Below are 13,989 nucleotides of genomic sequence, written 5' to 3' on the forward strand. Positions count from 1 at the left end.
CAGAATTTTTTTCCTAAGAGAATTGACTATTGCAGTTGAATCTGCAGTAGCACATCAATATAACTGAGGATCAATGAAAAGTGTGATGTGTATTTTCCCTTCATTCTCTGGATTTTGTCAAAGACCACCTTAGGGCTCATTGGCTGGGTAATAGAGGCCTGTCTAGATGGTCTTGCATTACTTCTTTAACTAGAGACTCAATTATTTTCACTGGAACAGAAGTTAAGCTAACAGATCTGTAATTATTCATGTTCCCCTTTCACCCCCGTTGTAAAATATGGATACATTCGCACATCTCCAGTCAATAGGGACCCACCCTTAAATCCAAAGATGCTCTCACAATTATGGCAAAGGGTTTGCTTACCTCCTTTGCTGCCTGTCTTAATATAATTAGATAGATCCCATTCACCGCAGGCAATCTTTTTATGTTAAATTTCAACAATTTCTCTTCCAATTTCCTTTCAGTTGTCACAAAATTATTTATCTCCCTGTTAGATTTTTATGAACTTCTGACATTCCGCTCCCTATAAAACTCCTCACACACAAATGTACATGCAAATATCTGATTAGATTGTTAGCAACCTGAGCAGGATCATCAACAGTAAAACCATTGACATCAAGTGGACCAATGTGATTCAACCCCTTCCTTCTACTGTTAATATAAGTAAAAAAGTCTTTGCTGCTTTTCTTGGCATTCTTTGCTAGACTTCTCATCCTTCTCTGTGACTTGATTAAAACCAGTTTATATCTACTATTGGCATCTGTATAATCTGATAATTTATATACATCCCATGCCCTTTTCTTCTCTGCTGTAAGTCTCATCAGTTCATATGACATCCATTTAGGTCTAATCCTGGAATAGTATTTTTTATTTGGTATGAAAAGTCTAGTAGCTTTTACGACACTTTCCCAAATGCTTCCCATTTAGAATTGGCTGTTGTTGACATCATCAAAAAGCCTCACTGTATAGAACTTAAAAACTGTCTGAGACCACTGTAGTCACACTTATGAAAGTGTGACTTTCATAAGTGTGATCCAGAAAGTGTTCTGTGTGTTCTGTGATGCAGAAAGTGCAGACTGATCCAGAAAGCCCTTCCCTTTACCCATGAAAGTAGTTGTCTTCAACTAAATCCCACATCAGCACTTTATGATCACTGCCACCCAGTCTTTTACTTCCAGATTCTTAATGCATAAAAAATATCTATTGCTTTATCTTTAATGACCTTAAGAAGTACCTGAAACTTTCCCAAAAAAAAAAAAAAAAGAAAAAAAAAAAAGAAAAAAAAAAGTGCATCACTAACTGATAAAATTTGTGCCACCTCAGCATTTATAAGAACATCTGGTTTGATTGGAAATGCACGGGTAGGGTGGCTTTATTGATGCCCTTAAATGCACACAAGGATTTCCAGAATGGTACACAAGCAGTGATATTAATCTGTAATCTCCTGCTGCATTAGCCTCAAGCAAGAGTGTGAAGCTTATGAAGCCTTGAAACCTGACATTGTCTTTTCCTCTTTGGCAATCTATGTTCAATCCGGAATTTTTTTTCCAATACAGAGCAGTCTCATCAATGTTAAAAATTTGCCGTGTTAAATTCATCAATAATTTTTTCCAACACATCACAAAATTTCTTTGCAGCTGCAGAATCGGCACTGGTGACTTCACTGCACATTTTAATGTTTTGGAAACCAGTGTGATGCTTGAACCTATTAAACCACCCATTGCTTGCCATGAACTTGGCTTGGGGTTTGCCGTACTTATCCTTAATATCTTCATAAATACTTCTTGCTTTTGCTTGAATGGCCATTGGACTCAGGGGCACTTGCTTCTGAACACTGTTGATCTTAAGTGCGTTGATCCTTTGACATGTTCTTTTATATGCACACTGTCCTTTAAAATAGTATTGAAGCAGCAAGACCTAATCCTCTTGCAATAGATGACAAACTTTGTTCTGCTTCGTACTTAATCATTTTCATCTTCATTTCAAAATCAATTTTGTTTCATTTTCTGGCACTGCCAGCACTTTAACTTTCCGTTGGTCCCTTTCCCTTCTTCATTGTAATATGTAAATAAGAATGAAGAGAAGGGGGTAATGAAGAGAACAGTTCACCATAATAACGTAAAAACCCACACAATTGCAGTTATCGGGATTATCGCGAATGCAACAAGATTGAGTTTACTACCCATTTATAATAGATTGTGCTAACAGAAAAGCCCAAGAAACTGGAAAGTGCAAATTGTTTTTACTGTTTTTTTGTAGTGACTTCCAGACATGCTTTAGAAAAATATCACAAAGACATTCAAAATTGATTCTTATAACGGGAACATATGATAACGATGAAAATGTAGCGCAATTTCTATTATAGAAATGATCTTTAAGAGAGATAAATAGCTTAGTAATATAGCGAAATTTTCAACTTCCAAGGACTTGGAATGAATTACTAAAAAAAAAAAAAAAAAAAAAACAATATGTTATTGGATTCACATTACGATATTTTCACAATACCTCCATTTATCCCTATAGATGCAAAATACATTCCCATATTTTTTTCAGTTTGCACCGGCCAGCAAAAACTTACATAAAAGTCGAATTTGAGTAAGTCGGGGAGTTCCTGTATTTTAAGAAGACAGTTATGTTTTAAAATAAAATTTTAAGAAATATAAATAGATATCAGCTAACCTTAGTCTTCCCATCAGATCCGATCCTTCCAATAAAAGGTCAAGGAGTTTTTTGCTAGCAAAGTGATATGCTGTTTCAATTTTTTCCACATACTGTCGCTCATGAACTGTATATACTATAGTTTCTGCACTAGGACACTTAATATCTTCACCTATGATTGGTAATAAATATTAAAATAACATTAATATATGAAATACATTAATCTACAATGAATAAATAAAATTTTAAATTTAATATTTATGAATCTCATTTTTTAATTTTTTGCTAATAAACTATAAGCATTTTTTAAAATTTTTTATCTAGTTTGCAATCAGTAACAATGGAACAATTAAGAAAAGATTTTTTTTCCCTATTGGAAGTGTTACAAATGACACTCCTGTGAAAAGTTTAGTTTGCCTACTAAGTAATTTTAATAAAAGATTAAATAACACTGCATTTCATGTAAATTTTTAAAGGCAAAAAATGATCACGTTTATTGAAACAAGTTAGAAAGAAAGCTTTACAGAAAACATTCCAAATGCCTACTAAGATTATTTTTCAAAAATTTAAGCATATGGAGTTTATGTGGGGGAAAAAAAAAAAAAAAAAAAAAAATGGCAACTGTAAAAAAGCTTTTTTCTTCACTGCTCCATTGGACCATTCACCTTTGAAGACATTCAGGCTGAAGGGACTGTCACTTGCTCTGTTGCAGGTCAGAGATATCAGAATGTGCTGGAAGGGAAAATGTCATTTCTGTACTTTAACAGCAGGAATGTCTGGAATCTAAGATACTTATGCAGGATAGAGGTCAGTTGAAGAAGATCTGTTACTAATGCATTTCACCAATGATATAATGGTCAGTCAGTTTTGGGCAATGCTGTAGTCACCTCATTCACCTTTTTTGTATCATTTATGGCTGTGGGAGTACCTAAAGGACATGGTGTACTGTGTTATGATTGTGTACCCTCGCCACACAAATGCCATCAACCCCCAATGTTTGTCAGCCCATGAAAGTAGTGTGACTTACATGGAACACATCATATTTAGCAATGGCATGGCAGTGACCAGGCTGTGTAGCAAAAGTCCATCAGCACCTTTTTTCGTTCCTTGTAAGAATATATATATAAATACACTAAATTCAACTTCAGCCTGATCATCAGAGAACATTACAGACAGCTCTGAACAGCGATACTTTAATTATAAAGTATCCATATCCCTGTACATTTCTCAACTGCTATCAATATTGCCACGATAAAAATTATATCCTCCACTACATCTTTTGTCAAAATAAAAAAAAAAAAAAAAAAAGATACATATAGCCAGTATGCATGCAGAAATCAGACAAGGTCCTAGTTATACCAAACTCCCTGCAGTTCTCTTTCCACATTGTCTAGCAGTTATAACGCACAATATTTTTCAAGAAGCTGATCTTTGTGCCATTTTTAAAATTTTGCAAATAACCAACAGCTATAAAATGTAAAATGCTAAGAGATGTTAGTTGCTGTTATTTATATATATATATATTTTTTTTTTTATCCTCGCCTTTTCCCATTATTATATAGGGTCAGCGTTTTTATTGTTTTGGCATGCAATTTTATGGCCGGATGCCCTTTCTGACACTAACCCTCACCCTTTATCTGGGCTGGGAATATGCGGTGGTCATTCAGTGACCTGCCGCATCCTCCGTATTTGGTGGGTACGGGCTCGAACCCCGGTCTAATCAAGAAGCGTGTGCTATGCACTACTGCTCCTGCCCACCTGGCTACGGAGGCGCCAGTTGCTGTTATTTATATATTTATGGAAAATTGGCAAAAAGTAGTTCATAGAGTAACTTTTCTTTTTGGTATTTATCTTTTTTATGTTTGCTATTTCATCAGCTTTAATAACAGGTCAACAAATATTTTTTATTCACTGTAAAAAAAAAAAAAAAAAAAAACGTTTGGACTAGATAGATGGAATGTTGATTCCAAATCTGTTTTCAGTTTTCCTCTAGCAGATTAGCTTTTGTGATAAGATTACGAGAACATGAGACCAATTAAACCAATCAAATATTCAGCCAACCTAGATGAATATAATTATTATTTAAATATAAAATATAAACAATATGTACTTGTTTGAATATATCTATATCCTTGTTAATTCATAATTTAATCATTTCATTATAAATTGTTTCAGGTAATATCTGGTGAATTACTGAAACATTCATTATCTTGCCTCAAAAGAATATTCAACCCAACAAATTCAGCTATGCATTTGGCTCTTTCCTTAAATTGCAACCGTTATACTAACTAAATTGCAACCGTTATTCGTCAAAATTTACCAGTTATACTTTGGCTGTCTTCTAGGTGATCAGAATAAGACATGGGCACCACATCTATACCACTTATGATGTTTTGCCATAACCACGATATGGGTACGGCACACATGAGAAAAAAGAAACAGCCAAGGTAACATAAACAGTCAAAAGACCACAATGGTAATTGTTACTTTTGAAATGTGAATGTAACTGGACTCGCAGAAAAGAATAAGCACAACATTTTTGATCTGAACTATAAAATATTATAACAATATGTCATCACTGAACTATAAAAAACAATATATCTACATCCAACTACTGAGGTCTTTACTCCTAGATATCTTGAAGAATGTTATATTGTAAATTTATTTTACTAACAGTTTTCAGATCTTCCACTTCCATTTTGGAAATTCATTACCATAGCAGACTAAAGCTGACCGAGCTAGCCGGGTGGGTAAAGTGCCTGCCTGGCAAGCCAAAGGTCGCAGGTTCGAATCCCACCTCGGGCTTGGATCAGAGTACTGCAAAAACCTTGGGAGGTGCATTATGGCCACAGAAGCTGATGTGCCAACAACTAACTAAAACAAACAAACAAACAGCAGACTAAAGCAGAAAGATGGTTCTGACTTAATCTTAGGCATTTCTATTGCCAAGGTTGTGGAGCATCTAAAACAAGAGGAGAAGATTCTGTTCTTTTTGCTTAGTGGGGAAATACTTTATTGCTGCATGCACTACATTGTACACAAGTTCCCAATGAAAAATGATGTTCTTATAAATACTAAGGTAGCACAAATTTCATCAGTTGGTAGTGCTTAATTTTCCTCAGTCTCCAGTGGCTTTCACTCCCCCTCTTACGGCAGCGAGAGGATCAGACTGGAAGCAGAGGGTGCCAAGAATTTCTAGGTACGACCAGGCTACCATGCACATAAACTGAACTTGGCCTGTTACAACGTAAGATCACTCATCGGTGAAGACAGGATATTGGAGCTGGAAATGGAATTAGAAAATGTGAATTGGAATATCATCGGTTTGGCTGAAACAAGAAGAAGAAATAAATCAGTTATAAGTTTATCAAGTGGAAATCTGCTGCACACCAATGGAAACAGTGAAAGGAGCGAAGGTGGATTTGGCTTTCTGGTCCATAAAGATATAAAAAACAACATTTTGGATTTCAAAAGTATATCACAAAGGGTGTCAAGACTACTACTCAGGATCTCTAAGAGGTACAAGCTAAAGGTTATAATGATTTATACACCAACATCGAGCTATGATGATGAAGAGGTTGAAGAAATGTACACCGAAATTGAGTCTTCTAGATGAGCAGAAAACCCACTACACTATCATTATGGGGAACTTCAATGCTAAGGTTGGAAAGAGACAAAACAGTGCAGAAAGGGAACTATAGGAAATTTTGGAATTGGTGAAAGAAATGAGACTTGTGGAATTTGCAGAATCTCAATGATTGTCAGTAATGAACACTTTTTTCAAGAAAAGGGTGAACAGAGAGTGGACATGGAAGAGCCCAAATGGATAACAACGAATGAAATCGACTTCATCCTCACTAACAGAAGATATATCGTGAATGATGTTACCATCTTGAACAAGGTAAATGTTGGAATCACAGAATGGTAAGATGCACACTTGATATAGATGTAAGAAAAGAAAGGAAAAAACTGACTTGAGTAAATAATACGAAGGTCATTGAGATAACAGAAGAGGAGAAAAAGCAGTAGAATTTAAGAACAAGTTTGAGCTTCTGCAGATGGTTCAGGACCAAGATATCAACAAAGAATATTAGAACTTTCTGACAGTGATAAAGCCCAAGAAACCAATAGGTAAAAAGAAATCCAAAGAAGAAAAAATTAGTCAAGAAACACTTGTCATGATGAACTGAAGACGACAAATGACATAATAAGAGAAGAGACTCAGAGAAGACATAAGAAGATTTAACACAAGAAAAGTAGAACAAGCATTAAGGGAAAACAAAGGACTTAAATCAGCCGTGAGCAGTAATACAGAAAGACAAATGAAACTGAAACTGAAGAATAGCGGTGATGTACTTATAAATAGCAGAGAAGGCATAATTCAAATAGCAGAAGGCTACTATAGAGAATTATACAAGGAGCAAGGAAATGATGCTAGCAGTGGGAAAGATGGTGCACAAATTAGTAACACATATGACATACCCGATACCCTTCCTGATGAGGTAGAACAAGCATTGAATAAAAATGAAGAATCAGAAAGCCCTGGGGGAAGATGAAGTTACTGTAGGATTGTTAAAATTGGAAGAAAGAGACATGACACAGAAACTGGCAAGACTTCACAAAATTCATTAGAAAAGGCGTGACGCCTAAGGAGTGAAATAATGCAAATATAGTTTTGCTGCACAAGAAAGGAGATAAATCAGAAATTGAAAATTATAGACCAATTAGCTTGTTATCCCACATCTAAAGTTGTTCACAAGGGTCATTACTAACAGATTAGAAAGAATACTTGATGAGAATCGAATGAAAGAGCAAGCTGGCTTTAGGATAGGATTCTCAACTATGGATCACCTTCATGTAATATCACAGCTAATGGAGAAAGCAAATGAATATAAAACACCATTATGCCTGGCATTTGTGGATTATGAAAAGGCAATTGACTCCATACAGCATAAGGCAATGTTTTGGGCACTGGAAAGACAAAGCATAGATACCTCATATATTATGATTTTGAAGAAAATATATGAGAACGCTACCTCCTTTATTAGACTAGACAAGGACAGTAGCAAATTTAAAATCGAGAAAGTAGTTCGACAAGGAGACACTAGGATTAGATTAGACTGGTCACAGAAAGGAGTCAATGTGAATGGACAGAACCTAAACCATTTACAGATGACATTGTGGTCATAAGCGATTACAAAGAATTAGAGGAAAATCTTAATCTGTTATGCAGAGTTAGTAAGGATTTTGCACTAAAGATGAATATGGTTAAAACAAAAGTAATGATGAACAAGTATGCCACAGAAAGGGATATAATGATTGAAGGAGCAGTAATTGAAAAGGTGGAGTCATATACTTATCTGGGACAAGTCATTAGCTGTAATAATGATAAATGGCTGGAAGTCAAAAGAAGAATAAATTTTGGATGGCTTTCATTCAGAAATATAGTCACATACTGAGGAGCAATATCCCAATTTGTCTGAAACGTAAAATAATGAACAATGTATACTACCCACCATGACTCACAGAAGTGAAAATTGGGCACTCACCAAAAGAATGGAAAAGAAGCTGTGAACTACACAGCGAAGAATGGTACGAATTATATTGGGAATCAGACTGTTAGATAAGAAGAGAAACACGTGGATTAGGCAGCAAACTCAAGTAGAGGACATTCTTATCAAAACTAAAGAACTAAAATGGTCTTGGGCAGGACACACAGCTCGAAGACATGATGACAGATGGACTAAGAAAATAACAGAATGGTACCCAAGAGGAGCTAGAAGAAAACCTGGAAGACAATGATGGAGATGGACAGATGAAATTCATGAGTTTGTGAGTAGTAAATGGATGGCCATTGCACAAAACAGAACGAAATGGAAAGTTGCTGGAGAGGTCTTCATCCTGCAGTGGATTGAAAATGGCTGATGATGATGATGATGACTATAACATGAAGATGCTATTCAAAGAAATACAATAAAATACTCATAAATGGAATATCTGCAGCAATCTCAAAGTCATTGGTATGTTAATGGCAAGGAAGTTCACAAATATTTCCTATGCCTCTGGGACAGGTATTCTACCATAGAACATTACATCAGACAAGGCTGCCTCAAAAAAGCAGATAATTAGTCAGGAAAGCACAGTGTAGTGTATTCCATTAGTGGAACTAATGAAGAGTTTGTGAAAAGCAATGGGAAACTGAATTTGAGAGGATTTTACTACTTAAGCTGAGAAATTTCCAGAGCTCAGTGCTGTAAAAGTGAAAGAGGGAGTCTTTGGAGGGCCAAAAATCAGAGAGCTTCATCGGGGAGGAAGCTTTGGAAAAAATAAATGCCTCAATGTATTAGAACTAAAAGTATGGCAAGGGCTTTCAAATGACTTTGTAAAAACCTTATGAGTAACTACAATTATCGCACATACAAAGATGCAGTTCAGAAACTGCATGATGCATACACAGAAATGGCATGTCACATGAAACTATTTCTTGCATTTGCATTTAGCCTTTCTCCCCGAAAACATTGGAATAGTAGTGAACCAAGCAGGGTGACTGATTCCATCAAGGCATTAAATCAATGGAAAATTGCTAACAAGGCTTCTAGAATATATGTACTGTATACTGGCAGACTATTGCTAGATTCTGGACAGTATTTTTCTAGACAATGTGTACAAAAGCAAATCACATGCACAATATTTTTAAATTGTACATATCTTTTTAAAATACATCTACTGTATTATTTTAACTATGTATATAAAGTGTATTCATTTTAAGCTGTAAAAGTAATAAATGTAATTGTAATCAGTTGTGTGTTTTGTAATGAAATCATCTTACCTTGCATTGATATATTGAAAATACATATTCTAGAGAAAAAAAACTAAGAAATTAAAATGCCAAACTGGTTTGGAAAATTGTATTTACATCTTTGATGAAAAAAAAAAAAAAAAAAAAAAAAAGGATTTTTTTGCTGACCAGTGTAACTGTTTCTCAGTTTATTGTGTTAGCCCAGTTATGCTTTAAAACATTCTGGTGGTCATTAATTAGAGGCAGAAAATAAAAGACATCAGATGTCATCCATGTTGCCTATTAGATTTTGCAGCATAAGTGATAACTGTTTTTATCAATAGAGTTGGGAAAGTGAATTGATGTTCTCTTGTATGCATGGGCATTCTATTAAGAAATGAATAACTAAGCAGATAAGAGTGGAAATATTTCGATGCCACATTCTGAACTTAGCTAGGATTAACCCTTCCTCTCTTCTGGATCTTAAATTATTGCTTCAGGGATGTAAGGTCAATTTAATTTGTACTGTTAAAGTTCATTTGGGGTACTGTGAAAGTTCATTTGTATATCTTTTGTTTTTTTGAAAACGAAATGCACAAGGCATAATCCTTATGGGTTTTGATAATTAACTATATAGTATCGGTGTAAATACACCATAGTTAACCCAGTAGAGAAGCGTTATTTATTTGAAGTAATGCAATAGCAGCTATCTCGTTGTGAAGGCAACCACAATATGAGATACAATTAAAACGATGCCCTCTAGGCTACATACGTAGTTCAAGTTTATGGATTAACTATGGTGTATTTACACCGATACAATATAGTATATCTTTTGTACACATTGTCTAGAAATTACTGTCCAGAATCTAGCAATAGTCTGCCAATATACAGTACATATATTCTAGAAGCCTTGGTAGCAATTTTCCATTGATTTAATGCCTTGATGGAATCAGTCACCCTGTTTGCTTCACTACTATTCCAATGTTTTCAGGAAAAAAGGCTAAATGCAAATGCAAGAAATAGTTTCATGTGACATGCCATTTCTGTGTATGCATCATGCAGTTTCTGAACAGCATCTTTGTATGTGCGATAATTGTAGTTACTCAAAGTTTTCACAAAGTCATTTGAATGACTTTGTGAAAATCATTTGAATGACTTTGTGAAAATCACTAAAATTGCCATGCTTTTAGTTCTCTCTTGTTGTTTAAAATAAAAGTTCAAATTGTTGTTTTACAGTGCATGTGGGATATGGATATCTGCAACAGTTAAGGATTTAACTGATTTAGTGTTAAAAATAGTTTACTTTCCAATTTTAATATTTTAATTGATTTATCGGTAGGGGAAACTGTGGCACTGAGTCACAAATAGTGTTCCTAACATCATTTCATGTTCTCTATTTGGAAAAGTACATGTATACTTAGCATTAGTAGAGGCATATGATGCAAGAAAGCAAGCTCATGCAGCATCAGCCAAAAAAAAAAAAAAAAATGCACTCTCATTTCACTCCTCCATTTGTTCGAAATACCTGTCCAGCTGAGCCTTAAATTTATTTAGGCTATCAACTTCCACAACAAAGGATGGAAGTCTGTTCCACCAACCAACTACCCGCTCGCTAAAGGCAAATTTCCGCACATCTATCCTACACCTGTCTTTCCTCAATTTGAATTTATGCCCTCTCAGGTGATTATTCTGAGCAAAGAGGAAGAATCGCATCGGCATAGAACATGCTCAAACCATTCAAGGCTTTATAGACCCCTATTAGATAACCTCGCCGGTGCCTAGTCTCCAGACACAGTAATTTGCAAAACTTAAGCCTTTCTTCGTAAGAGCAACCCTTTGTTCCATTCACTAATCTTGTTGCCCTTCTCTGTACTCGTTCCAGCAGCTCTACATCCTTCTTGAAATGAGGCCTCCAGACCTGAATACAGTACTCAGGATGTGGCCTGACCATTGCCTTATACAAGGGAATAATCACCTCCTTATCCCTGCTGGAAAAATTCTATTCCTGTATATCATTGATAAGATACCATGAGCGACTCTTGCAGCCTGTCTGCACTGCTCAGAAAACTTCATATCTGCCTGCACAATTACCCCCCAGGTCCTTTTCACTCTCTACCACTGTCAGTGTAGTACCACACAGTTGATACGTTGCTCTGGGGTTACTGTTTCCCATATGTAGTACTTTACATTTGTCAAAGTTAAACTTCATTTGCCACCTCGAAGCCCATCTGCTCAACCTTTCCAGATCCTCTTGCAGTAGCATAGTGTCAGTAGTGTCCTTAACAACCCTGCCAACCTTCGTATAGTCGGCAAACCTGGACATTAAGCTTGATATAGCATCATCAATATCATTTATAAATACAGAAAACAACAATGGACCCAACACTGAACCCTGAGGGACTCCACTAATAACATTAGTCCAGATGAGCAGTGTCCATTGATTACCACTCTGTCTTCTCCCCCTCAACTATCCCTTTATCCATAGCAGAAATTTGGCTCCAGTGCCACACTGCTCCAATTTGTGCAACAGTCTTCCATGTGCAACAGTTATTCCCTGCATCCAGTTCTTTTGTGACTGCATCATAGTATCCAATCAAATTGGTCAGGCAAGACTTTCCCTTAACAAAACCATGCTGTGTCTGAGCTATAATTGAAGTCTTGTCTAGATGATCCTGCAGTGCTTCTTTAACTTGTGCCTCCATTAATTTTCCTAGAACAGAAGTTGAACTCGCAAGTCTAAAATTACTTGCGTCAGCCTTTGATCCTCCTTTGTGAATTGGGGTCGCATTTGCACATCTCCAGTCTATGGGTACCTCCCCCGAGTCCAAAGAAGTTCTCATAATTGCATGTACACCAATGGTAGAAGTACAATAAATAAATTCGATGTATTTGAAGTGCTGATCAAGGCATCACAAGCAGATATCGTTGGGATATCAGAGACATGATGTCACACAGATGAAAGCAGTGCAGAAAGGAGAGATGGGGAGGAGAGGTTATGCTGTTAGTTAAGAAACACAAAATCTAACAAAGTGCACATTCAGTTGACATGGCTGGACAGTGCAATTTTGAGTCAGTTTAGTGTGACATAAACACTGGGAAAGGGAAAATGAGAGTAGGAGTGTGTTATAGGCCTAATGACTCTGATGAGTACAATGAACAATAGTGCAGAGAAATAGAGTGGACCAGTAAATCAGAATGTCGTGTAATGAGGGATTTTAACTTTCCAGATATTGACTGAAACTTGTGGGTTGGTCACTCATACGCTAGCAAGACTTTTGTGGATTTATTGGAGGACTGCTTTCTACAGCAACATGATCGAGGGGCAACCAGAGGTGCAAATACTCTTGATCTGATTATTAGCAGTGATGCATGCATGCATTAGGAATCTGCAGATAAAGGAACCACTAGGTGACAGTGATTACAGTCGACTGATGTAAGATTTACTTAAAGATGTTACTGCCATCTTTAAGGGAAGGGTAAAGGGAAGGGTTTTTGTAAAGGTGACCACAGTGGTCTCAGGCAGTTTTTGAATTCTATACAGTGGGATCAACTGATGATGTTAAAAACAGTGAATTCTAAATGGGAGGCATTGAGAGAATTAATCTTGGAAGTTACTAGGCTTTTCATACCAACTAAGAAATACTGTTCAAGATTTAGGCCTAAATGGATGTCAGATGAACTAATGAGGCTCATGGCAGAGAAGAAAACTGCATGGGATGCATATAAATTAGCAGATGACACAGAAGCCTACTGCAGATAGAAGCTAGTCTGTAATCAAGTCACAAAGGCGGTTAGGCAAGTGAAGGCTGATTATGAGAAATCATTGGCAAAGGATGCAAATAAAAAAAAAAAACAAAGACTTCTTTACTTATGTAAACTCTAGAAGGAAGGGGATGAATCAGATTGGTCCACTTGATGTTGGTGGTTCGACTGTTGATGAACCTGCTCAGATAGCTGACAAGAGTATTTTGCATCTTCATTGACACATGAGGAATTCTGTAAAGAAGGGGAGGACAGAAGTTTACTAAACTCTAACAGGGAGCTAAATGACTTTGTAATAACGGAGAGCAAAGTGGAGGAGAAATTGTTGAAGTTAAACATAAGAAAGGCACCTGGGGCAGATAGAATCTATCCAGTTCTATTGAAGGAGGCAGCGAGGGAAGTATGCAAACCCTTAGCCATAATTATGAGAAAACATTAGATTCAAGGGAGGTCCCCGTGTACTGAAGATGTGTAAATGTATCCCCGATTCACAAAGAGGGTTCAAAGGGTGATGCAAATAATTATAGACCCATTCGTTTAACTTCTGTTCTGGGGAAAATAATGGAGTCACTGGTTAAAGAAGTGATGCAGGATCACCTAGACAAGACTGCAGTAATAGTTCAGACACAGCATGGGTTTGTTAAGGGGAAGCCTTGTCCGACCAATCTAATACTATGATATTTTTTTTTTTTTATGAAAACCCCAAACACGAAAGGTATCAAAACCTATAGTACTTAGTACCGTGCATGGGTTGAAGGAGAAGTATGGGGGGGAGGGGGGATGCCGGAAA

At 36.3% G+C, this 13,989-nt stretch overlaps 1 protein-coding gene across 1 annotated transcript in view; it reads right to left on the minus strand.

Annotated features, from left to right (window-relative positions):
• LOC150076326 (gamma-tubulin complex component 2-like) overlaps positions 1–13,989 on the minus strand; it is a 210,126-nt gene that overhangs the window by 111,898 nt on the left and 84,239 nt on the right. The window contains 1 exon segment of the mRNA XM_090388143.1: positions 2,681–2,831. Within this exon segment, the coding sequence (XP_090244269.1) occupies positions 2,681–2,831 (151 nt within the window).

This window comes from Mastigoproctus giganteus, chromosome 13 (assembly GCF_048544385.1).
Source record: "Mastigoproctus giganteus isolate SK-2022 chromosome 13, ASM4854438v1, whole genome shotgun sequence".
NCBI classification, from domain to species: Eukaryota; Metazoa; Arthropoda; class Arachnida; order Uropygi; family Thelyphonidae; genus Mastigoproctus; species Mastigoproctus giganteus.